The sequence below is a fragment of the Sparus aurata genome, chromosome 12, assembly GCF_900880675.1.
Source record: "Sparus aurata chromosome 12, fSpaAur1.1, whole genome shotgun sequence".
NCBI lineage: Eukaryota > Metazoa > Chordata > Actinopteri > Spariformes > Sparidae > Sparus > Sparus aurata.
The window spans coordinates 20431642-20457532 of record NC_044198.1 but is presented as its reverse complement, the minus strand read 5'-3'; the positions used below and the strand labels follow the sequence as shown (position 1 = coordinate 20457532).

The 25891-nt window shown below is 46.9% G+C and overlaps 1 protein-coding gene across 2 annotated transcripts; it reads left to right on the top strand.

The window, feature by feature from the left end:
• Positions 1-485: 485 nt before the first annotated feature.
• notch1a (notch receptor 1a) lies at positions 486-24257 on the top strand. 2 transcript variants are annotated; one of them, XM_030436052.1, is made up of 34 exons: positions 486-780; positions 1935-2016; positions 9183-9445; positions 9774-10112; positions 11074-11196; positions 11314-11547; positions 11661-11816; positions 11914-12099; positions 12184-12297; positions 13093-13206; positions 13464-13697; positions 13785-13895; positions 15077-15269; positions 15359-15504; positions 15601-15714; positions 16174-16293; positions 16404-16556; positions 16645-16873; positions 16987-17188; positions 17282-17435; positions 17540-17724; positions 17837-17969; positions 18072-18329; positions 18419-18531; positions 18620-19191; positions 19281-19721; positions 19827-19972; positions 20060-20273; positions 20382-20466; positions 20584-20746; positions 20865-21163; positions 21272-21419; positions 21522-21619; positions 21718-24257. In XM_030436052.1, the coding sequence occupies exons 1-34, from the start codon at positions 723-725 to the stop codon at positions 22942-22944; spliced, it is 7407 nt and encodes a 2468-aa protein (XP_030291912.1). In that variant the 5' UTR covers positions 486-722; the 3' UTR covers positions 22945-24257. The 2 variants fall into 2 exon arrangements, with proteins under 2 accessions (XP_030291912.1, XP_030291911.1); XM_030436051.1 differs by having other exon boundaries at positions 20581-20746.
• Positions 24258-25891: the final 1634 nt, after the last annotated feature.

Below are 25891 nucleotides of genomic sequence, written 5' to 3'. Positions count from 1 at the left end.
AGGAACATGTGCCCTTGTTATACCACAATGTCATTGTTTCATAATTGGATTTTTATGATGAAAAAAAGCACAATTGGCACTTTTCTGCTGTATTCTGTCACGATGGAGCTAGTTTCAAGTGTTTAACACACTTAATTTAATTTATTTTGCAAGCTGACCAGATGTACAGTCTCGAGCTGACAGACAAATGTGATAATTGAGTAAAAAACTGCATCTAAAAATGTTTGATTCTTGAGTACATGCACTTAGTTATTTTCCACCTCTCTCTCTCTAATGTTAATAATAATAATTCTACTATGTGACAGTGAAGAGTATTTGTTTCTCCTGCAGCCTGTGAAGAGAGAGATAGACAGAGAGAGAGAGAGAGAGAGAGACGCAGCTTTTATCTGGCCCGAAGAGGAGGAGGAGGACAGGGGGGGAGAGGAGAGAGGGGGGGGGGGGGGGGAGGCCGGGTGGAGGAGTGGGAGGAACTTGTAGAGTTGCCTGCAGATTTCATTGAGAACGCGGAAAGCACCAGGTTAACATCTATGAACTGAGTCCTCCTGAAGACTTTCGCCACCCCTCCGTGTCTCTCTCCGTGCTGGATTTACCGCTGTTATTTATTTATTTGGGATATTTATTTATTTTTTTCAAGCCAACATCTGGAGTAAAACCTCCCAAACTGCGGATCTATGCCAACCCTACGTGGGAGTCAACGACATTTGTGAAGTTGAAGAGGAGGAATGTATCGTTTCTTTGTGAAACTAACGTTTCTGATTCCTGCGATCGTCATCTCACAAGGTAAACTGATGAGAGAGTGTGTTCCTCTGCAGAGGCTGGCGAGGAAAAGTTTAGGAGAAGTCAGTGCATGATCAATATCTGTGTTTATGTGTACTCAGAGATGTGTGTGTGTGTGTGTGTGTGCAGCTGATGATTAGAGACTGGAGGGTTCTTGTAAATCTCATGGAAACTTTATTTTTTTTTTTTACTGGGTTATTTTAAGAGCTCTTCTCGGTCGTGGGAATGGATTCAGTACCAGTGCAGCAGCCAGGCGCTGCGCTGCGCTGCGGTGCGCTCTGGCTCGGCTGCAGCGCGCAGCTTGTGAAAGTTATTTTACGCACGTTAACTGTTCATTTGGTGTCCACAGACCGGCAACAAGCCTGCCAGTGTGACGGACCTTTGATACTTCTAATGCAGCAAAAACTTAAATGCACCAACACTCGTGGGTTTCACTGCTCATGTTGCTTTTAATTGGTTGTTCTCGGTTTGTAAAAAAGGTCTTTGGATGCAGGCCTCGATCAACTTTTTTAAACTGTTCTGAGAACCGGTTTTAAATAACGGGGGGAGATAATGGATGCTGGTGCGTGTGTTGGGGCAAAGGGGTGGGGGTACGCGAGAGGGGGGGGCACCTTTTGTCTGCATGTGTGGGAGAGTGTTGTGAGTGCCGGGTGGAGGGTGTGTGTATGTGGGGGGGTGGAGGAGGTGCTGTTATTCCCGTCTGCCGGTAAACAATGCCCGAGGAGAGTGTTTTATGGCTCGTGCTGGACTCTGATTTCTTTTGTCCCGCATCTGAGCCCCGCAGCTGCTGCGCTTTCCCCCGCAAAAGCGTGCGCTCCCCCCTCCTCCTCCCCCCACCCCTCCTTTAAAAAAAAAAAAAAAAAGCCACGCACCACGCGCTCTGGCCTCACCGGTGTCCACAACGGGGCTCCCCAATGTCCCCTGCGGACAAGTGTGTAACAAATCAATTAAAGTTCAGCATGCGTATGAGAATTTAAAGATGAATTTTAAGATGTATCACAAAATCGCCCTGATGGATAACTTCCCTCCAGTATTTCCAAACTCTTGCTTAATCCCTCTTAATCCCCACGTCTTGTTTAACAGTCTGGACTTCCACCTTTGTTGTTGTTTGCAAAAATAAATCAATGTGTTTCTAATATTTTTCATTTGCTCAACAGGTCTAAAATGCTCCCTGCCCACTGAATCATGCCTGAACGGAGGATGGTGTGAAGCCACCTCCAATGGAAATGGAGAATGCAAGTAAGTAACGACGTGAAGCGCCAGATGTTTCCACGGTGCAGACCACCAACACTTCCCTGCTATCCGGAGCGTTTCATTTGTTCCTCAGTTTCGGAATTCAAGCGGCCTTACATGTGCAGCGTAGTGTAATTTCGGTACTTGAAAGTGCTTTTCTTTCCTTTTTTTTTCTGCTCGGAAAAGAAAGCCACCGCGTATTCCCCCCTTTCATTCCAGCCTTTGAGCGGCCCCTGTGCCCGGCAACCGGGGGCCCTTGAGTTACCCTCTGCGCTGGTTGTGCCCCTGTATACCCCTGCAGGAGCCGCATTGCTCCGCGAGGCTGCACACATTCCCTAAAAAAGAAAAGAGTTTAAGAAGTGAAGAAATAAGAAGGAGAAGGGGGGGGGAAAAAAGGAGAGCGCAGTTCCAGAGAGGTGAGGAGAAGGGTAGCTGGACAAAAGCCCACCCCCCTCCTCATCAGTCGGCCTGTTAATGAATGCAAGACCCCTTCAACAGCAAAGTGAGAGGACGCGTCCAGTCCTAAATCTTGTTTTTCTGTCCTTTCATGGGCGACAGCTGGGGCTCGCCCGCCGCCCGTCACCCATTGTCCTGCAGTCAGAATAATGCTGTGTGACTAATCTGAGTGGGGCTTCCCATCATGCCACAGCCACCCCAAACACCACAACACACACCAAACCCCTGCCACAACCCCCTCTCCCCCCTCCTCCTCCCTACAAGAGGCTTGTCTCCTGCTTTGTGAATGGATGCACTCCTCCCCTCTACCTACCCCCACCTCGCCCGCTTATGATCTCCATTAGAAAGCCAGATGGCTGTGAAATGTAATTGGATTGGATGTCAAGAGAGTGAGATTAATTGGAATAAAGTGCAGAAATTCGAAGGCAAACAAGTGGGAACGGACAGAGGGGCAGGTTGCGGGCCATTTGTTCGGGCCGTGGATTGATTTGAATCGCTCGTGGGTGCGAAACACCTTCCCTTTATCCTTACCTGTGAGCCTGCTGAATCACCTCGAATGCTCTTGTTAAAAGGCGAGGTGAAAGGAAGATGCCAGTCATTGGACTTGAGGGACTTCGAAGTTTTTTGTGGTTTCCAGTTGTGGCATCATTTCAGTCCAACCGTAAAGAAGCTCATGGGTGGCCTGGCTTTACCCCCAGGGCATGTGGTCATGGCAGGCGCTTCTCTGCTCTGAAGGGACAAGGGGGAGCCATTGAGGAGGCCATGCTGCTCGCCCAGGGCCACCAATATCTAATCTGCACACTCCACACACTCCACACACACACACACACACACACACACACACACACACACACAGACCTTCACACAGACCCCCGCACGTGTGCACACACTCGCGCACAGAAAACTCTCTCTCCACCCTCCGCCTCCACAAAGCTGTTATTGTGGTCTCCATCTCTGCTCGCTCCAATTAAAAACAGACAGGATAAGAGCATCACTTCACCCACCCGCGCCCGCTCTTCCTCCTTGGTTTTCCTCCCATTAATCATTCATCCCTGCCAAGCCGGGCAGCCATCAGTCACGGGTTCGCTGGGGGTCAGAGTGTAGCGTCTATACGGGGAAGAGACTTCCCATGATGGGTCTTTTTAAAAAAATTCATATTCATCACTATTTGAATTTTGTGCCCCATTAACTGGAAAGTACAGATTGGAAATGTGTGGTGACATAGCTGGAAAGTCCACTTGGGGAAATGTGCTGGCACCGAGCAAACCAGACTAAAAAAGCAATGCCCAACATTCAGATTGGTAACTGGGTGATTGAGGTTAACATACACAGTCATATTTAGTGCCAAAAGGTTAAAATACTTTGAACCCACGTATTCAGCTCGCATTGTTACCAGTGAGTCATGTTGTGGTTTTCGCTGTGAGCATATGGTGACACAGATATTTGAGTGGTAAGGCAGATTTAAATCCTCTTCCAGCGCCGTTCCCACGAGTGGGAGAACAGAGAGTGAAATCACATGCTGGCATAGAGAACAAGGTTAGGCTTGGTGTAAACTGTGGTAATCAGATGTCTTATGGACAGGTTTAGCGGGATTAAGCCTGTGTTGAGACAAAATTGGTTCTACATTTCCCTTTTCCTGCTGAAAGGATGTTTTTCTGTCCTTCCTGGTTCTAAAATTAGTCACCTTTAATTTAAATCTTTTCAATACAGATCATGTCTAAAAACAGGAACTGGCTTGTGTCCTGTTTGTTTTCTTGATGTATATTTATCTCTTTGACATTGATTGGGCTCAGTTTTTGTTCCTGGGAGCTCACAGTAGCCTACAAAGGGAAGTTAAGACATTTTCCGGCTGTCTAGAAAATTTTAATTTAAGGCTTGTTAAGCTCATATAACCTCAACTCTGCCTTTGGACAACATCAGGACATGTGAGGGGAAAATTAGGGAAAAAATAGACTATCAAAACATGGTCTAGCTTTTTATCTTCATTTGTTGAAATCAACACACAACATTCATTGACAAAGTAATACTTCAAATATGTGATTTGAAAATAACTTAGCTGTGCAAAAATGTGAATTCCACTCATCATTTGCTCTGATGGCTACCTACTGCTATCTTAATCTGCTAAACTAGGCTAGAGTAGATAGTTAGATCGGTTTTGTTTGCTAATTTCTTAATTATGTGTGGTAACAATCCAAATTAGCAAATTGTTTGATCATCAGAACTGATTTATTTTGACATGACCATGCAGTGTAAATTAATTTCAGCCAGAAAAATCAGATGCTATCTCAGTTGCTAGCTTTATGGCAAATCTAGACTATATAGCTAGACTAAATTGAGCTAACACTCATGTGGGGTAGCAAAACCAAATAAGCGGTATAATATCTCAGTAGTCAGTTTGAACTTACTAAGCTAAACTAGCTAAATGATTTAGCTACTACTGTAAGTGTGAGATAATCACCACAATGTTTTTAAATTAGAACTGATATATTTTGATTTATTATTGATATATCTGGTGTATTTAGATCACACAAAACATATAGGCAGTTAATTTAGCTTTAGCCAGAAATGTCATTCGTTTTCTTAGCGGTTAGCTTTAACATGACTTGGCTTTATCACCTTTAAGCAGCTGTGCGGTTGATTGTTTGGCTTTGTTCTTAGCTGTATTTTAGAACAACAATCCATTTATGTGAGGTGACAAACCAAACCAGCAAGATGCGTGCTCATCAAAACTGAAAAAAAAAAAAAAAAACAGGCAGAGTTTAGATTTAGCCACAAATATCATATCCATTTTTTTTCCATTAGCTAACTTTGACTTAATATATATTTACCGCTTTAAGCTAGCTGTGTGGTTGATTGTTTTTAAAAGAGAAATAATTTTTTCAATCCTTCAAACTTGGATTGGGGAATAGAAATTTTCACAGACTTGGTCACATACTTTAGTTTCGGGGAACTCAGAAGTTTGGCTAGACATAAAAGTGTACTTGTACAGTTTGTGGTGGGCAACTAGACACACGGAAACAACAGCAAGCCACCATTATGGGGAAGCACTCGGTCATAGTTCTGTGAAGTAAGAGGTTATCTGAAGGTCTGGGGCTTCCTGTTTCCCATGGAGCGGTACGCTGCTCAAAAACGTGTAAGGGCACAGACTTGTGTGAGTCAAATTTAGTTTCCACTTGTGAGACAGTAATGAGGGCATAGTGAAGTTGAAAGGTTGTTGACCTAAACTCCCCCGTTGCATGACTGACTGACTGCTTTGCTGAAATAGACACTGTTTTGGTCTGAGGTGACTGTTAATAATAAACTCAGAAAACATCTCAACCGTCTCGCGACATGTCTCGAATACTGCGAGAAGGTCTGACAGAAATAGACTTGTGACAGAAAATTGAGTGAAAGTCTGCAGTGCTTGGTGTGATCGGACCTCTCCGACCTTGCACGGAGCTGTCTGGTATTGCATATTGCTGATAAAATGTCTCGCACATAAAGGCTGTCTGGAGTGAGCCCGGCACTGCTAAAAAGATGTTCCACTCTCCCTCAAGGAATGCCGCACTTCATTTGTCCTCCTATAGGATTACCGAGCAGGTCTCTGTTAAAGCTCAGCTCCATGTGGGCTTAAGCGAATCAGGAGTATACAAGTGCATGACTGGGTCAAGTGTTCCTGCTGCGGTTGGGCTTTTATTGGGCTTTAAGCTCAGGCAGCTAAGGCTGCCACTCCCCTGGTTGGGCCCATTCCCTACATGCCAGAGCCCCTCTGATACTGAAAGAGGCTGATGGGCCACGGTGTCTAAACTATATGTTGAGTTTCATTCTTAAGAACTTTTAGAGCAGCCTCAAGAAGATACTGTGGAGAAAATATAGTATCGACAGGGGGGACCGGGACTGGATCTGATCAGGGTACTGTGAGTCTGGAGATCCTCAGAGCGGGGTGATCAAAGCACACTGTCAGAGCACAGAGATAAGAGGCTATTTAGCTCTAGTGGGTGCCGAAAGTTCACAGGCATCAGCACAAGGCTGTCAAATGTACAAACACCGACTCCTCCGGCAGGTCAGTGTTGCACCACAGAAACATGTGCATGTTTTTTTAATCTCGAAAAGAATGGGAAGAGGAGATGTTATGTGTCAACCTGATTCATGGTTACCTGTGTAATTGACTCCAGGCTACATGTACTTTAGCAGATGTGTTGTCACTGATAACCATCGGAAGAAGCGGAGTGGCAGGCAGGTGTTTTTGCCTCGGCTTGGCTATGAAGTTCCCCACCGCTAAGGTGTTTGAAGTGCCGAAACTGTGCGTTTGTGTATTTTAAGCGTGAAAGTGATCTCGTGGTCGTTAGTCAAGCAGGTGCTCAGTCCTCATCACTGCGACTGACCCCCATAAATCTCCACTCCTTTTAGAGAGCGAGACAGGAAATAGCTTAATCGCTATCAAAATGTTCTCTTTATGAGCCCTCTCCATGACACTTGTGGACGCTGTTTGGTTTTGCAAGATCCAACAAATTCCTTTGCTACTTTATGCTGTTGGAAAAGTACAGTTTCAGGAACTCCTACTAAGAATGAACTCGCTGTTGATCTGCTCCTGCAGTATCAAACCCACGATCCCTGTAAAGTTCAGATCAGTCATTATGGTCTGACTCAAGATCTTTCCACACCCAGTGCATTTCACATTTCTCATTCCCTACTCAAAGATTCTCAGTTCGGCCCTGTTCTGTTCTGTTCTGTTCTGTTCGTGGTCTTTCCGACAGATGTGGACCGCAGGGGTCAGACCTCGGCTAATGATTGGGGAACATCAGCTTACTAGACAAAATAAATGAGGAGGAAGGGGCAGGAACAAATGGCCACTTAAGGAGAAACCGGGCGGGCGGGCGGGTGGGGGGGGGGGGTGGGTGAGTGAGTGTTGAGGAGATTGAGAAGAGAGACAGTCATGTAATACTTTCACAAGCAACATGAAAGAAGGAACAAGAGTATAGAAGTCATACTCGCACGCGTAATTACTGTACGCCGCCCTCGGCCATTTACATAACATTTTCCACAGCGGTGGCATTTCCAGCGCACTGTGGGGCTGGTTTTGTGTCGGAGGATAAAGTCACCCCCAGAGTGGCAGATGGTAGATCAGGCCCAGCAGGGGAGAGAGGAGAGAGGGGAGAGAAGGCAAAGAGGCCGTCCCCACAGTCACAAAAGTGTTTGGGGTCAGAGGTCGGGGAAGCATCTGCTCCGGCCTGAGGGGACATTGCTTCGCTGGGAGAGACCTGTTGCCGTGGTGTGTGCTCCGTAGCCTTTCAGCATGTGGGTGGATCTTTATCTCCTAGCGGGGCTGACTTCAGGACAAAGAGGATCTATTACAGTTAGTTAGCGTGGGATGACACACACACACACGAGCGCACACACACATCAATAATGACATCTGTTTCATGAAGCTGTGGAGGATGAGTGAGGATTTTTTAACCCTGAAACAGCGATCACTGAGTGTGTGAAATGGGAAGCGGGCGAACTTCAAAGCCTCCTCAAATTGTTTTACTATCTTCTGCCAATTGGAGCTGTCTGGGCTCCCTGTTGGGCACACGAGACTGTTAAAAAGCTCTGATTGGTCTCACCTAACTAAGTCAACAGGGGAGTTCTCAGCAGTCCCGTGTGACATAAGGGGAAACGCTGTAAAAAGCAAACTGCAGGGACTTGTAAAAAGTCAACACAGGAGAGAAAAAAGCGGAGAGTCGAAAGGCACAGACAGGGAGAGGGAAGGAACGGTCGTAAAAAGAGGAACAGGTAAGGAAGAGGAGAATTAAGAATGAGTGCGGTGGTTCACGGGAGAGGTTGAGGAGACAGAAGTTGCAACAGCTGACTTCACATGGGTTCTTTATGTCCCCGGAGGAGAGGTTGGCTTGTCAGTACCCCCATCTGACAAGGGGACAGAGGGGAGGGAGGGAGGAGGGATAAGGGGGGAGGAGGAGGAGGGGGAGGAGGAGGAGTCCTGTCCAACAGCTGCCCTCATTAACATGCGCACCTGCTCCCTGTGGAGATACTTGGAGGCCAACAGATGCCGTCCCTTACACATAGACACTCACACGCTCGGTTGTGCGACTACACACACTCTCACACAAGCCCCAATTCAAACATAAACACACTTTTTTTTTGCTGACTTTAAATGCATCCACATGTGACAGACAGGACTGTTACATAAAGGCTGCATCAATACTAGTCGTACTCGGTGAGAAAAAAAACGCTGCAAAAGGGTCGTCACCTTTGTCAAGCTTTTTGCCCCCCTTTTGATTTCTGTGTCCTCATAATCAGCCAGTTCAGCTATGTGACTGTAGCAGCATCCACCCTTAGTCCGGATAGGGAGGGAAGCACCCGGGGGCTTAGGGCCTAGACATCCAGAGCCGGCACAGTCCCCTTGATCTCTACGGTCATTCAGGATGAGTGTGGACAGCGCAGGGGTGAAAGGTAGATGGGAACGGGGCTGTTACGGCTAGACTATTTTGTGGCGTCTGTTGTCCCAGCAGAATGTGTTTTCAAGGTTCTGAGGGAGTCTAATCCAGAGAGACACACTAGAACAACACGCCGTCCCCGTCGCGCTCCAGTGGGACTTTTCCTGGGCGGGAAAACTTTCACTCCCCCCTTCCTCTCCCCCCTCCTCTCAGTCCCCTTTTGTTTGGATAATTGTTCCCATGATTTTAACCCAAAAAGTCCCTTGTTTTCTAATCATCTCTACTTCTGTCTTCTCCCAGGTGTCCAAGTGACTACGTAGGCAATCGCTGCCAGTATCCAAACCCCTGCAACCCTTCACCCTGCCGGAATGGTGGCGAATGCCGAGCCATCTCCCATGGCAACACGTTTGAGTTCCACTGCGTGTGCCGCCTGGGTTTCACCGACCGCCTATGCCTGACCCCCACCAACCATGCCTGCATGAGCTCCCCATGTCGCAACGGAGGAACATGTGATCTCGTTACCCTCACTGCCTACCGTTGCCGGTGCCCGCCTGGGTGGTCAGGTATGTAGAAAAAAAGTTATCCGTTATCTTTTTTTTCACATTTTTCACATTATGTATTGTGTTACGAGGTGTTAGGTTCATGCTTACCAACTAGCCCTGTTCCGTCCTGTGCTAACGGTGTAAACAGCAACACTTCCTTTATGCTCCGAGCTACAAATAAGGACCGCTAGCTGCACGGCGAACTGAGCTAACTAGCTAATGGCAGCTTCAGTTGGCAGCAGTTTACTCGTGTGATACGCTGCCCCCTATTTTTTGAATATGAATACAATAGGTGAACACTTCTTACATATTGCACCTTTAATAACCCCCCTGTCCTTTTGTTTCAAAGGTAAATCATGCCAGCTCGCCAACCCATGCGCTTCCAACCCATGCGCAAACGGCGGCCAGTGCTCTGCCTTCGATTCCACCTACATCTGCACCTGCCCGCCCGCCTTCCACGGTCAAACCTGCAAGCAAGACGTCAACGAGTGCGCCCAGTCTCCCTCTCCCTGCCTGAACGGCGGCGTGTGTGTGAACGAGGTGGGCTCGTACCACTGTCGCTGTCCTCAGGAGTACACCGGCCAACACTGCGAGACCCCCTACATGCCATGCAGCCCCTCGCCGTGCCACAACGGAGGCACATGCGTCCAGAAGGGGGACACCACCTATGATTGCAGCTGCCTGCCAGGTAACACAAATTATGCATCAGCGCATAAGTAAGCAGTTTTTCTGTAGACATGAAGTTGGGTATGGGTAGCACATTACACACTTGTTGTTATTCCTGTTACATCAGTTGACCTAAAAACCAGTCTGTTGTTGTAGTAAAGTCTGATTGAGTGGTGAGCCCCCTCCCCTCCCATCTCGCTCTGCCAGCCTTCACTGGCAGGATGCAGTCACACAGACGTTTCCTTCTGATAATCACCAGCGAGGCCTCTCAATACACCTCAATGTATAGATACGCACACCCTATTCATGAGGTCTCACACACACACAAATGTGAGCTGGTCTGTTTGCCATCTTTATTGTGTTGGCACCCAAATCGGTTGCAGAGTTGTAAAAAACTTTGGTTAATCTTGTGCAATTGTGGTCACTGCTGTCAGAGCTGTGTAAAAACTTTTCCTCCTCCAAACCACATTTTACGAGCACATCTCTATCCCTCTTAAACGGTTCAATATTTGGTCATATGTAAGCTTTCTGCTTGTCGGCTGTGTTATTGTCTGATTGAGCAAAGAGCAAGTTGTTTAGATATGCAGATGAATGAGGGATATTGTGGGGCTGTGTGTTAAAGTTTAACCCACGCTGTGTGTCTCTCGTGGGTGTCCGTGCTGGAATGCGGCAAGATAGCGGAGCTGCACGGGCACCTGCAGAGCCGCGGGTTGATAGTTAATCGGACTATCGTGGCTGTAAAACACCCACTCAAGCCTTTGATGTTTGAGGAGGAGACAAATTGCACTGTCATATGGCATTAAAACAATCTGCCACGAGGATGTGGAGACCTTATCTGGAGCTTAAAAGTGCACAGTGATAAGGAGAGGAAGAGATGGTGTGATTATTAACTAAAGGCAAATGTTGCCAGGTCTTTTTCCGTGTCTTTGCCACTCCTCGGCTTTTCATATCGTGTCTCCTTTTGTTCTCTTTCTGCTCATCAGGCTTCACAGGTCAGCACTGTGAGCACAACATCGATGACTGCCCAGGTCACGGCTGCCAGAATGGCGGTGTGTGTGTGGATGGTGTGAACACCTACAACTGCCAGTGCCCACCACATTACACAGGTGAGTGTTCGTTCAGAGCACAAACCACTGACCTTTTTGCAAACTTAAAAATGAAATCAGTACAATAAAGTACAACGTTATAAACCTGCCCTCACACTGTGCTGACCCTCCTATCAGGTCAATACTGCACGGAAAACGTGGATGAGTGCGAGTTGATGCCCAACGCATGCCAGAACGGAGGGACATGCCATGACACTCACGGCAGCTACCACTGCGTCTGCGTCAACGGATGGACGGGCGACGACTGCAGCGAGAACATCGACGACTGTGCCAGTGCAGCTTGTTACCACGGCGCCACCTGCCACGACCGCGTAGCGTCTTTCTTCTGCGAGTGTTCTCATGGGCGCACAGGTACGACTCTGATCCAGACGAACTTCATTAGGATGATGTTCTTAATGAAGCGATTAAAGGGGCCGTACGTGATGATAAAGTCTGATGACGAATCGTTCTCGCTGTGCTCGCAGGTTTGCTGTGCCACCTTGATGACGCCTGCATCAGCAACCCATGTCAGAAGGGTTCCAACTGTGATACCAACCCAGTCAATGGCAAGGCAATCTGCACATGTCCTCCAGGTTACACCGGGTCAGCCTGTAACCTGGACATTGACGAGTGCTCCCTCGGTATGCCGAGTTCAGAAATTCAGTGATATACAATTTGCCTGCACGAACATGACCGGACATGCATGACAACTTGTATCTTCAATGTTGATCGTTGTAGGTGCCAACCCTTGTGAACACGGCGGCCGCTGCCTCAACACCAAAGGCTCCTTCCAGTGCAAGTGTCTTCAAGGATATGAAGGCCCCCGTTGCGAGATGGACGTCAATGAATGCATGTCTAATCCTTGCCACAACGATGCCACCTGCCTGGACCAGATCGGAGGGTTCCACTGCATCTGTATGCCAGGTAAATGGAAGGACTCCTTGTGATTTAAGAGCGTCGTTTAAACACTGAGAAAATAAATCGGACTAATAACTCTTTCGTTCTCAGGATACGAGGGTGTGTTCTGCCACATGAACACGGATGAGTGTGCCAGCCAGCCTTGTCTCAACAATGGCAAGTGTGTTGACAAGATCAACTCCTTCCACTGCGAGTGCCCAAAAGGTGAGAAAATATTAGTCAGGCGGATAGAGATAATGGAGCGAAAGTAATAGGGTCCTCGACAGTGAGAGCAGAGAAGAGGCTATAAAGGGGTGGATCATTAACCTAGCTGCCAATGAATATAACACGCCATATATGGCTCACAGATTGAATGTGAATTATTTACTTGTACTAATAGTGTCACCAAAGGGTTTGCTGGTGGACTGGACAGAGCAGATCAGGTTGTGGAAACATTAGCATATTTGGCGGGCACGGCGGGAGTTTGTGTAAGAGCTTAGCGCCAAAATTTGGGGGCAGGGATTGGTTTATGGCCGGTAAGCTGGAGGCCATTGTGTTTCGATTCGAAAGAAAGATTTCACTGCACAGCAAGAGCCGAGGAGGAGGAGGAGGAGGGCGGTGGAGGTGGAGGAAGTGTTGAGGAATGGTTTGTTTGGACCTTCAGTGTCCTGCAGACCTACTTCAGATGCAAATGAGCTTTTCTGTGCATTATGCACAGTGTAGCCATGATATTCAGACTATAACGAGCTACATTATTTTGGGGGGATTTCTCACACATTTAACAGGCTTATAAACAAACAAAGTGACAGGGATTAGAGCTGTATATTTGTAAACATTAGAATGTTTGAATTATTGTGGGGTGAGAATAAAAGCAGCAAATTGTCCATCTAGGCGTCCTACAGTTCAAGAATAAAGGACTACATAAGCAAATGTGTTACTTAAAAAAATACATATTGCACCATTAAAACAATAATCTGAAAATAAAAGGTTTCAATCTTTGTTTTTTTCATGCAAATGCAGGTTTTTCGGGGAGTCTGTGTCAGGTGGACATTGACGAGTGTGCCAGCACACCCTGCAAGAATGGAGCCAAATGTACCGATGGCCCCAACAAGTACACCTGCGAATGTGCTGAAGGTAAAACCAAACCACTGTTTGGTTTTTTTTTGGTGCAAAATTTCATTGCAAATTTCCTTTAGATACTCTACTATACTATCTTATACTTTTACTTTATACTTTAGAAATGTTTTATTTGATTTAGCCCATTGGTTATTGTGGGCATTAAGGAATTCAAAGTTTAGATGTGATAATATAAGTTTTGGTTTCTGTACCTTGAAAGTGCTGAACCAACCCAGATTATTTTTATTAAGTACTTACTCTTTTCTCTGGTAAAGGTTACACGGGGCAGCACTGTGAGACCGACGTCAACGAGTGCTACTCAGACCCCTGCCACTATGGCACCTGTAAGGATGGCCTGGCCTCCTTCACCTGCTATTGCCGCCCCGGCTACACCGGCCGCCTGTGTGAAACCAACATCAACGAGTGTCTCAGCCAACCCTGCAAGAATGGTGGCACCTGTCAGGACAGGGAGAACACTTATATTTGTGCCTGCCCCAAAGGCACAGCAGGTGAGACATTTCAACGACATTCAGCTCTGTCAGATTCATTCAAATGTGGAGACTTTCCTCTTTGCTAACATGTGGTCCGATCTATAGGCTTCAACTGCGAGGTCAACCTTGACGACTGTAAGAGCAAACCCTGCGACTACGGGAGGTGCATCGACAAAATCAACGGCTACGAGTGTGCATGCGAGCCCGGCTACACAGGTGAGCGCTGGGTGGAGTTTACAGGTGCAGGGGGATGGTCCCCTGAGCTTTGGGAGGGGCAGGTAGGACAGGTGGCTGGCGGGTCCACTCCTGCAGAACAATGGTGTCAGATTGCCTGTGTGGGATGTTGGGGGGAGAGGGAGGGGGCTTAGAGAAAGGAACACAGTCCCCAACCTGATACATACACACACACAAAGCGCTAACTTTGTTAGCCATCTGAAAAGGCTGTGACGTTGAGCCTGGAAAGAGTCTGTAAGGTGATACTTTAAAAGGCCTTTAATCACATAGCTGGTGTTTATTAGAGTGTGACTGCATGACGAATCCGGTAAATATCTCAGATTAATGCGTTGCACCTTATTTACTTCACCTGTAAGGTGCTCAAAGTGACAAAGTCTTTGCCCAACAAGTGGACCACTCTCGCCTTCCTCTCTTTCGTGGCCCAACAGAGCCGGTTCTGACTGGTAGTGGCTGTGTGATTATACTAGAAAGGGGGCAGGGAGGAACAAGTGTGTGTGCAGGCTTCTGTGCATCCCTCCTCCTCTTCCTCCCCTCCATCTTTTTGTGCTGACGGGGTGAGTGTGGAGGGCACGGCGGGACTGAGACACAGAGGGACAGAGGACTATTGTAACTGAAGATCAGGCAGTTGGGCCCTCCCCTCCTGATTGATGAGGAGCAGAGGAGGAGGGGGATCAGAGGGGGGTTTAATTGTTACTCAGCAGTGTGTGAAAAGGGTCTGGCCTTCTGTCCCTGTAAACAGCCCTGGGTGAGGTTAGTTCTCCCTGGATGGGGGGTGGTGTGTATGTGTGTGAATAGGCAGAGCTGCTACAGCCCCCCCCCCCCTTCTCCTGGCAGCACCTCCCCCTCTCAGATCCAGCTGAAACCCTCCTTCTGCCTATTCAACAGGGCCCCATTCAATCAATGCGGGGGAGGCGATGGGGCCTCTAGGGGCCGCCAGGCTAGGCACACATTGGAGCTGCTACAGCTTCTGCCTGTTGAATGTTGAGGGAGTCTCTCTATTGTCCAAAAGCCACACAGTGCACTGTGCAAGCAGCTTATAAAGGTTCAAAGAAGACCACATAGGAGGGCAAAGTTTCAAGCAAAGCTGTTATTCATCAATTCATGTCTGTAAAAAAAAATATATAAGCTGCACTGTCCTAAAATCATTTCTCATTGCCTTCCAGGATCAATGTGTAACATCAACATTGATGAATGTGCCATCAACCCCTGTCACAACGGGGGCACCTGCGTTGATGGCATCAACAGCTTCACCTGTCTGTGTCCAGAGGGCTACAACGACGCCACCTGTTTGTCCCAAGTGGACGAGTGTGGCAGCAACCCCTGTATCCATGGCAGATGCCAGGACCTCATCAATGGGTCAGCACAGATCCAGTCTTTAAGTTGTATGGGCTGCAAAAAGTGGCATGAATAAAACACCACTGACCTTGACTTTCCTTTGATTGTAGCTACAAATGTACCTGCGACTCTGGCTGGAGCGGCCCGAACTGTGACATCAACAACAACGAGTGTGAGTCCAACCCGTGCATGAACGGTGGAACCTGCAAGGACATGACCAGCGGGTACCACTGCACATGCAGAGCAGGCTTCACTGGTCAGTTGTAACCCCTTCTTGTCACTTTTCAGTGTGAGTGTGCACCTAGTTAGCCGCTATCTAACCTAAGTGTGCTCTTTAATCCCGCCACTGTAGGACCTAACTGCCAAACTAACATCAACGAGTGTGCCTCCAACCCCTGCCTCAACCAGGGCTCCTGCATCGACGATGTGGCTGGATACAAGTGCAACTGTTTGCTGCCCTACACCGGTATGACACGTAGCTTATACACATGGGATGATGGAATGTAGTTTGCTGCTGACTCAGCCGTATGTCTGAAAATGCAAAGATAATCCTAGACTTTCCGCACAGAAGCCGTATCCCATCCTATCTCGTGTTGTTTTGGTGAGTGGGGATGCCTGTTTTTGGCATCTCTGTGTGGAAAGATCAGCCTGCAACACTGTGTGTGTGTGTGTGTGTGTGTGTGTGTATGTTTTGGAATAACATGCCATGGTGGCTAACATGACGCTAGAGCTGGAGCCTGCTCCAAACCCTATTCCCACTTCCTGTTTCCTGTCTGTGATCGCACAATAGCAGGAAACAGGAAGGGCCTTCCTGTTTGGCTAAGTCGTCATGGAAATGGATAAGGAAGTGGGATGTAAACTGGGATTTATGTCACTCTTCGAAATGAGTCTGAAGTGACTGATGTTTTTGCATCTCTGTCACCAGGTGACAACTGTGAGATCCTGCTGGCACCCTGCAGCCCCAGACCCTGTAAAAACGGTGGCGTATGTAAGGAGGCTGAAGACTACCAGAGCTTCTCCTGCATCTGCCCCGAAGGATGGCAAGGTAACCATACATTCATTTATGTTTGACCTCTTCATGCATATATGGCCATAATCTGTCCACCCTCAGGACAACGTGACTAACTTTTCTTCAATCTTTCTCTTCCCCTCAAGGTCAAACTTGTGAGGTTGACATCAACGAATGTGTGAAGAGCCCTTGCCGCAATGGTGCTATTTGCCATAACACCATGGGTGGCTACCAGTGCAAGTGCCAGCCAGGTTACACTGGCCAGAAGTGTGAGACAGACACTGACGACTGCAAACCAAGTAAGAAAGAGACCTTCACCATTTCTAATCTCCAATTCAAAACATCCCTATTAAAATCTGTGATTTAATTTTCTTTCTTGTGCTTCAGATCCCTGCAGTAATGGTGGTCTGTGCCGCGACAGCATCAACAGCTTCACGTGCACCTGTCTGCCTGGGTTTCGCGGCGGCAGATGCGAGCAGGACATAAACGAGTGTGAGAGTAACCCCTGCAGGAACGGCGCCAACTGCACCGATTGTGTCAACAGCTACACCTGCACCTGCCCGCCTGGCTTCAGTGGCATCAACTGCGAGATCAACACCAACGACTGCACGGACAGGTAGCTCATCACCGTAATCAAAATGTTGTCTGTGCTCATTAAACTTTACTGAACAATCAAACTGAGGCAAATCTTATAATGTTTTAACATTCTCCTTTCTTGTGTATCCTCAGCTCTTGCTTTAATGGTGGCACCTGTGTCGATGGGATCAATGCTTTCACCTGCCTCTGTCTACCTGGATTCACTGGAAGCTACTGCCAGTATGATATCAACGAGTGTGACTCCAAACCTTGCCTCAATGGGGGCTCTTGTCTTGACAGCTACGGGACATACAAGTGCACCTGTCCTCACGGCTACACAGGAGTCAACTGTCAGGTAGGGTGATGTCCTCTTTTGTCTCTGTGTTGGTTTCATGCTTTTTCCATTCGTTCTAGTTTTTTAAGCGTTTCTTTTTTGTCTTCCTGTTAGAATCTCGTGCGCTGGTGTGATTCATCCCCTTGTAAGAATGGAGGTTCCTGCTGGCAGCAGGGAGCCTCTTACACCTGCCAGTGCCAGACTGGATGGACTGGTCTCTATTGTGACATCCCCAGTGTCTCCTGTGAGGTCGCAGCCAAGCAGCAAGGTATGACAGCCAGACAAAAGTTATTTTACGTCATGTTGATAATGCGTTTTTCTTTTCAAACCTGTGACTGATGTATTCTGTAACTCGTTCCTCTATGATTTCAGGGGTGGAGGTTGCTCACCTGTGCAGGAACTCAGGCCAGTGTCTGGATGCTGGAAACACACATTACTGCCGCTGCCAGGCCGGCTACACAGGGAGTTACTGCCAGGAACAAGTGGACGAGTGCTCACCTAATCCCTGCCAGAATGGAGCCGTTTGTACTGATTATCTGGGAGGCTACAGTTGTGAGGTAGGTTGATTTAAACTGGAATTAAACCACATGGACATATACAGATATGATGTACAAGATCTGGTCATAAACAATAAATAAATAACACAATATCCCTATAATGATTCCTCAGTGTGTCCCCGGCTACCACGGTGTAAACTGCTCCAAAGAGATCAATGAATGTCAGTCACAGCCCTGTCAGAATGGAGGCACCTGCATCGACCTCATCAACACGTACAAGTGCTCCTGTCCCCGAGGAACACAAGGTATACACCTGCATAGCGTATCGTATTCATGCATTTGCAAAAAAAACAAATATGAGCACAAAAATTAGAATATCGCTAACCTAATGTTACTGTCTCCGGTAGGTGTCCACTGTGAGATTAATTTGGACGACTGCACACCTTCCACCGACCCCCTGACCAACGAGCCCAAGTGCTTCAACAACGGCAAGTGCGTGGACCGCATCGGAGGCTATCAATGTGTGTGTCCGGCAGGCTACGTGGGCGAGCGCTGCGAAGGTGACGTCAACGAGTGTTTGTCCGACCCATGTGACCCGAGAGGCTCCTACAACTGCATTCAGCTCACCAACAGCTACCGCTGCGAGTGCCGCACCGGATACACAGGTACTGATCATCATCCTGCAGCAACAAGAACATAACAACACTGTAGCAAGCCTGTGTGCAAATGTTGACATGTTGCTTCTGTTGTCCAGGTCAGCGTTGTGACAAGGTGTTTGACGGCTGTAAAGGACGACCCTGCAGGAATGGAGGATCATGTGCTGTAGCCAGTAACACGCCTCATGGTTTCATCTGTAAATGTCCTCCTGTGAGTACAGCTGAGTGATGCCTCTTCAGTGGTAATTCTACTTGTCAAAGCACAGTGTCGTAACCTCGGTCAATTTCTGTTTCTGTAGGGCTTCACTGGCTCCTCCTGCGAGTATGACGCTCGCTCCTGTGGGAGTCTAAACTGCAGGAACGGAGGCACATGTGTCTCAGGCCACCTGGGCCCCCGCTGCCTCTGTCTACCAACCTTCACTGGACCTGAGTGCCAGACCCCCACTGACAGCCTCTGCATCTCCAACCCCTGCTACAACGGCGGCACCTGCCAGGTCACCCCAGACGTGCCTTTCTTCCAGTGCAGTTGCCCGAGCAATTTCAACGGCCTGCTGTGCCACATCCTGGATTATTCCTTCGTAGGAGGCTTCGGCCGAGACATCACCCCTCCTCCGGAAGTGGAGGTGAGCTGCGAGATTCCTCAGTGTGACGAGTGGGCGGGGAACCACATCTGTGACTCGCTGTGCAACAACCACGCCTGCGGCTGGGATGGTGGAGACTGCTCGCTTAATTTTGATGACCCTTGGCAAAACTGCTCTGCAGCCTTGCAGTGCTGGCGCTACTTCAACGATGGGAAGTGTGACGGCCAGTGCAACAGTCCTGGGTGTCTCTATGACGGCTTTGATTGTCAGGGACAGGAAGGACAGTGCAAGTAAGTGTCCAAAACAAAAGAAAACAACATTTCAGTAGTAGTAGTCATATAGTTACAGATTGCTAACCCAGCCTCCTCCTTCCTTTCAGCCCGCTGTACGACCAGTACTGTAAAGACCACTATGCTGACGGCCACTGTGACCAGGGCTGCAACAATGCAGAGTGTGAATGGGACGGCCTGGACTGCGCCAACAACATGCCAGAGAAGCTGGCAGACGGGCACTTGGTCCTGGTGGTCCACATCCCCCCAGAGCAGCTTAAAAACCGTTCCTCAGCCTTCCTTCGAGACCTCAGCAGCGTTCTCCACACCAATGTGGTGTTCCGCCGTGATGCCAAAGGGGAACCGATGATTTTCCCGTACTACGGCAACGAACAGGACCTCGTCAAACACAACGTGCTGAAGCGCTCCGCGGATGGTTGGCCCGAGTGGGCTACGATGCCGGCTAATGTTTTGGGTCAAGTGAAGGAAAGCGTGACGGCCATGGTCAGCCCACGGAAACGCAGAGAGCTGGATCCTGTGCAAGTCAAAGGGTAGGCACCACAGAGAAATCACAGATAAAAACAGATCAGTAATATTCATATTTGTGTTACAGGAAAGTGTAATATGTTAACATTTCCACTTATTTTTGCTTGTAGGTCCGTGGTGTACCTGGAGATTGACAACCGTCAGTGTTACCAGCAGTCAACTGAATGCTTCCAGAGTGCCACAGATGTAGCTGCATTCCTCGGAGCGCTGGCCTCCAGTGGGAATCTCAATGTTCCCTATATCGAAGCTGTCACCAGTACGTATCTCACATCAAGCCCCTTGTTTAAACTACATATTCAATATTATTGAAAAATTACTTAACGTTGAAATACTATCTTTCCAGGTGTGAGACCTACTCCCGCAAGCTCAGAGCTCTACCCCATGTACGTTGTCTTCCTGGGCCTGGCTGCTTTGGGTTTCGTCTGCCTTGGCGTTCTGGTGTCTCGCAAGCGGCGACGAGAGCACGGCCAGCTCTGGTTTCCTGAGGGGTTCAAAGTGTCGGAGCCGAGCAAGAAGAAGCGCCGAGAGCCGTTGGGAGAGGATTCTGTAGGATTGAAGTAAGTAGACTTCAAAAGTGGAATGAGAAAGCGCCGGGGTTCTTTACCATTTTTGTGTTCTGTGTTTAATGTCATGAAACTAGACTAACCCGCATCCTCTTTTCTCAGGCCTATGAAAAACTCTGACATAAATCTTATGGATGACAATCAGAATGAATGGGATGATGAAGATCCAGACTGCAGGCGCTTCAGGGTAAGACAAACGATTTGAGTCTTCTATTGTCTAAATATTTTCCCAGACGTTTTATCCTGAACTGTTTCGATTGTGTGCTACTGATGCTGACGTTGCGATGATTGGTGTTTCTAGCAGTTCGAGGAGCAGTCCATGTTGGAGTTGTGTGATCACACCGACCACAGGAAGTGGACACAGCAGCATCTGGACGCAGCCGACCTACGCATTGCGTCGATTGCTCCTACGCCTCCTCAGGGAGAGATTGAGAACGACTGCATGGATGTCAATGTCAGAGGACCTGGTGTGTACAGAATTATTTATTATACGTCATCATGAAAACCCCTTAGAATATTTTGTAATCTTCCGCGCAGTGACAGACACATGACTGAGAAATATAATCCTCTCACTTCTTCTTTCAGATGGTTTCACTCCCCTGATGATCGCTTCCTGCAGCGGCGGAGGACTTGAGACCGGCAACAGTGAAGAGGAAGAAGATCCCTCTGCAGAAATCATCTCTGACTTCATTTACCAGGGCGCCAACCTCCACAACCAGACTGACCGTACGGGCGAGACTGCGCTCCACCTGGCTGCTCGGTACGCCCGATCTGATGCCGCCAAACGCCTCCTGGAGTCCAGCGCCGACGCCAACGTGCAGGACAACATGGGCCGCACTCCGCTTCACGCTGCTGTGGCCGCCGATGCACAGGGAGTTTTCCAGGTGAGTTATTCCTCCACAGGACTCTCATATCTCTCCACAATTTGATTTCCGATAAAGTTTATCCTGCAGTTTTAAAGCACCAAACTAAACAAGTCTTTGTCCTCGCAGATTTTAATCCGCAACCGCGCCACTGATCTTGACGCCCGCATGCACGACGGAACAACACCTCTGATCCTGGCAGCCCGATTGGCTGTTGATGGCATGGTGGAGGAGCTTATCAACTGCCACGCCGACGCTAACGCCACCGATGATTCTGGTAGCTAACATTTTATCTAGCATCTCCACGGTCCATGAAGAAAGTTCCTCCATTGTGTTGAGCTGTTATCATAAACAACCCTCTTCCTTTCCCCCCCCGTAGGTAAATCTGCTCTTCACTGGGCCGCGGCTGTAAACAACGTGGAGGCTGCTGTGGTGCTGCTGAAGAATGGTGCCAACAAGGACATGCAAGACAACAAGGTTTGTGAAAATCATGTGACTGTGATGGCGGTATTTACACCTTTCATAGTAGTGTACCAAATGGATTAACTGTTCTTTTCTTTGTTTTCTTTTTTCAGGAGGAGACACCGCTCTTCCTTGCAGCCCGTGAAGGCAGCTTCGAGACCGCCAAAATTCTTCTGGAGCACTTTGCAAACCGGGAGATCACTGACCACCTCGACCAGCTGCCCAGAGATATCGCCCAGGAGCGCATGCACCACGACATCGTCCGCCTTCTGGATGAGTACAACGTGGTCAGGAGCCCCGGGCTCCACAGCGGTCCCCTGAGCACCTCCAGCCTATCCCCTCCTCTCTCCTCCCCTAATGACTACCTTAGCAACCTCAAGCCCAACCTGTCCGTCAAGAAGGTTCGCAAACTTAGCGCGGGAGGAAAAGGAGGGAAGGATGGGGGCAAAGGTAATAGGATGAATAAGAAGAAGTCGCTGGATGGTAAGGGCAACTTGCTCGACACGTCAGCTGTCCTCTCTCCAGTTGATTCCCTCGAGTCGCCACATGGTTATCTGTCTGATGTGGCCTCTCCTCCCATGACATCACCCTTCCAGCAGTCCCCACCCATGTCTCTAAATCATCTACAAGGCAATGGAGACCATATGGGCCAGATGAGCATGTCTTTTGACCCTAACCCTCCCCGTCTCTCCCACCTGCCGGTGTCCAGCCCCAACAGTCAGGGTGTAGGAGGCAGAGGAGGTCAGTTAGACTGGCTCACCAGGATGCACCCAGGCGTAGGCCAGCAAGGAAGCTTCAACCAGGCACCACCCATTTCCCACAACATGATGGGTGCTCTGCATGGCGTCAGCACTGCCACCCTGTCTCAGATCATGGGCTACCAGAACCTGCAGACCAGCCACCTCGGCTCGTCCGCGCACATGATGCAGCAGGCTCACTCGCGGCAGCTCCAGCACCAGAACTCAAACTCCACCACGGCTGGGCAGACCCTCAACCAGAGTTTCCCAAACATGGAGCTGAACGGCTCCGACATGCAGCAAAACAACGGCTCAGGCCGCTCTGTGCCAATCCACACCGTAATGCCACAGGAGACGCAGATCCTCGGCAACCAGTTCCTCACCCCTCCCTCCCAACACAGCTATTCTGGCCCCATGGACAACACACCCAACCACCAGCTACAGGTGCCCGACCACCCGTTTCTAACTCCCTCCCCCGGCTCCCCCGACCAGTGGTCCAGCTCGTCGCCGCATTCCAACATGTCCGATTGGTCGGAGGGCATCTCCAGCCCGCCTACGAGTATCCATTCGCAGATGAATCTGATCCCAGAACAGTTTAAGTAGAGACTTTTGAAATGGACAGAACCGTTTAGCGGAAAGAAATATATGAACAGAGAGTGACAACCCTGTCTCAAGACTGAACATGCCCCTTTTTTATTATCAGTTTTTATACTAACGATAAAAACAGTTTTAGTAATTTTGTATTTATTTATGTGCTTTTTTTGACCTGAAATTTAAAGAAGATGCTTTTATATTTATGCTTTTTTATTTTTATTTTTGTTCTGTTATGTATGGGAAGGTTAGAAACCATTTAAAAGGAGTGCGTATCAGAAAAAAAAAAAGACTCCTAGATGTGTACACTGGCTATTTATTTGTGTCTTGTGTTGCTTTATTCACTGGACTTATTTTAATCTTTTGATGCATCGGCTACATTTTATTTTTGGGATTTGCATTAAGTTTGTACAGATTTCTTTTCGACTTTTATAGATTATTTTAAAATTTTCAGTATTAATTAATTATATTTTAACCTCCTTTGTCCTCTAAGTGACACAGGTTTTGTTACTGAACTACATTTCACTAAGTCTTATCACTGAGTCTGTGTTAGATGATGATCAAATATATATATATAAAGTGTCGCCTGTCATGATGTCACTAGCTACACTGTCCTCTCTTGGCAAAATGAGAAAGAGAGTATTTGAACTGAGTAAACACAGATCTTGTCATTTACTGCAGAGATTTGGGACCTAAAAGCACAGAGCAAATATCTTTTTATCAGTTTAGACATGCTTTTCTAAGAGTGGAAAGTAAGTCTAAATCAACCTGAGCCTATTTTTATTGTATGGTGGTCTGGGCTGGTGCTGAAAAATTGATTTGTGATCATTTGTGATGCAAGGACTGTTTCTTTAATTCATATTTTGTATCCCAATTCAGTGATTATGGTTACCATGTTTAACCTGTTAAGTGTTAAATCGCAGACCTGTAGTAGAAATGTTACATTTGCCACAGTGTAAAATAGTGCCAGTGTGATTTTATGCGTTTGTCCTAAGAAAAGCAATGTATTTGTGAGATTTCTTGTAAAAAAAAAAAACAAAAAAAAAAAAACAACAGAAAATGTCTTCGAAGTGGAGAACATTGTTTGTGAAAGAAATGGGGACCTTCATGTGTTTAACATCACCTGCACTTTGTAAAGGAGTGCGGTTTAAGGTGTTTAAATGTCATGTTTTATAAACTAATTCAGAGATAAGAGATGTTTTTAAGAAAAGATGTAATTCAAAATCAATGTTCATGCAAAGTTGTAGTTTGCAAAGAAGTATTTCCTGATTAAAAATGTTGTGTAAAAATGGTCTTGATTCAATAAAAGCTGCTGTTAAGCGTTACGATGTTGCTTCCTCTCCTGCTTCCTCTCCTGCTTTAACGTTCTTCTTTGAAATAGTACGTATATGACAGCAGTATTGCCACATCTGTACTTCCTGTGGATGCAGTGATAGAAGAAGTATTCAGGACTTCTACTCAAGTAAAGACACCAACATGAAAATTTAAAAATACGACATTACAAGTCAAGGTATTGCACAGAAAAATACAACTCAAGTAAAAATGCAAATATGTTAAACAGTTAAATGTGCTGGTGTGGTCCCTCTGACTGTGATGACATCACTATCATCATAGTGTTAGCTACTTAATATACAATTAGCTAGTTTAGTCCAGTGGTTCACATCCTAGGTTTCATCAGATCCCGCCAAACGGTAACCACATAAGTATTATTGCTCATTAGACGATTAATAGAAGTGGAAACAAGAAAAAACAGTTTCAGTACACAAATGTTTTCAATCTGAAATGTGACACGACGACACACAGTAATTTTGTAAGGCATCAAAACCAAAATGGTCTGAAATCACCTGTTATTATTTCGTCATGTGTTTTATTTTAAACGCTTGTTATATTATCCTTCATTCACCATCCGTTCAAATATCTAACTTATAATTAATACTGGAAATACCCAAGTTAAGGACAATAAGCCTCAAAATTCTACAAATAACAGCATACATGTAAAAAAAAAAAGACAGGTTCTGGAAATTGAAAGCAGCATCAATTGCATTCATTCAAATGTCACAACAGGTGTCTGAGGCCCTCTAGTGGTGTCAGCCTGATAGTACCACAGTGAAGACAACATCACTACTGTAGGTGAAAGGTTTTACACTTCAGTATACGAATGTGTGAACGCCACCTTAAAAACATGGCAGTTTCAGCAGTAACACAGAATTTATGTTTAAGCGTTTGCTTGGAAAGAGACAGAAATAGCGAGGCCACTGAGAAAACCAGGGTGTTTCCTTTTCCCCTGATAGATACCATTTGAATCCCTTGAAATAATAATAAGGGGCCAGTGGATTTTATTCTGTCATTGCTTAGAATATGCCATGGATCGAGCCTTAGTTAACAGTGTGTTAAATGTACAGTGTCAGGGAAAGGGGCTCCCACAGTCTGTTGACCCTGCTGCGATGATGCTAGCAGGGTGAACAGGCCTTAAAAGTGAAAGTCACCTGTACGAATAGCATTTAATCTTAAAGTATCTGATATTAAATGTACTGCAGTATTAAAAGTAATTTTCTGTCAAAACATTTATCAACTTAAGTATCATGTAAAAGTACATTTCAAATACAGTCACATGTATGTAGAGAATATACTGTATAATATGTGTTGATCGATTATTGGATCTGACAGTCAGCCTTATTCTGATTATCAGAGTCAGTGTTTTTTGTTATGCAATTGCTGAGAAAATAAATATATTTAAATAATAAACGACATTTAATGCTTATAAAGCATTTAATTGTTTTTTAACAGTGAAATAAATATTACCTGAAATGATAATTTATGATGATATTAATTAATCTACCCTTTCACCAGATTATTTATTTCATACCGCCGTCTTTCTTTTTTAGGTAATAATAAACATTGAGGCTAACCCTCAACTTCACAGATTCATGAATTTATGGATCTTTATTTGTCATATAAA

Bases quoted from the DNA above. Each gene is read 5' to 3' on its own strand.
- notch1a (XM_030436051.1), top strand. From the start codon at position 723: ATGTATCGTTTCTTTGTGAAACTAACGTTTCTGATTCCTGCGATCGTC. The intron at 12,100-12,183 runs GTAAATGGAAGG...TTTCGTTCTCAG, and splicing joins CCACTGCATCTGTATGCCAG to GATACGAGGGTGTGTTCTGC. The intron at 17,436-17,539 runs GTATGACAGCCA...CTATGATTTCAG, and splicing joins GGTCGCAGCCAAGCAGCAAG to GGGTGGAGGTTGCTCACCTG.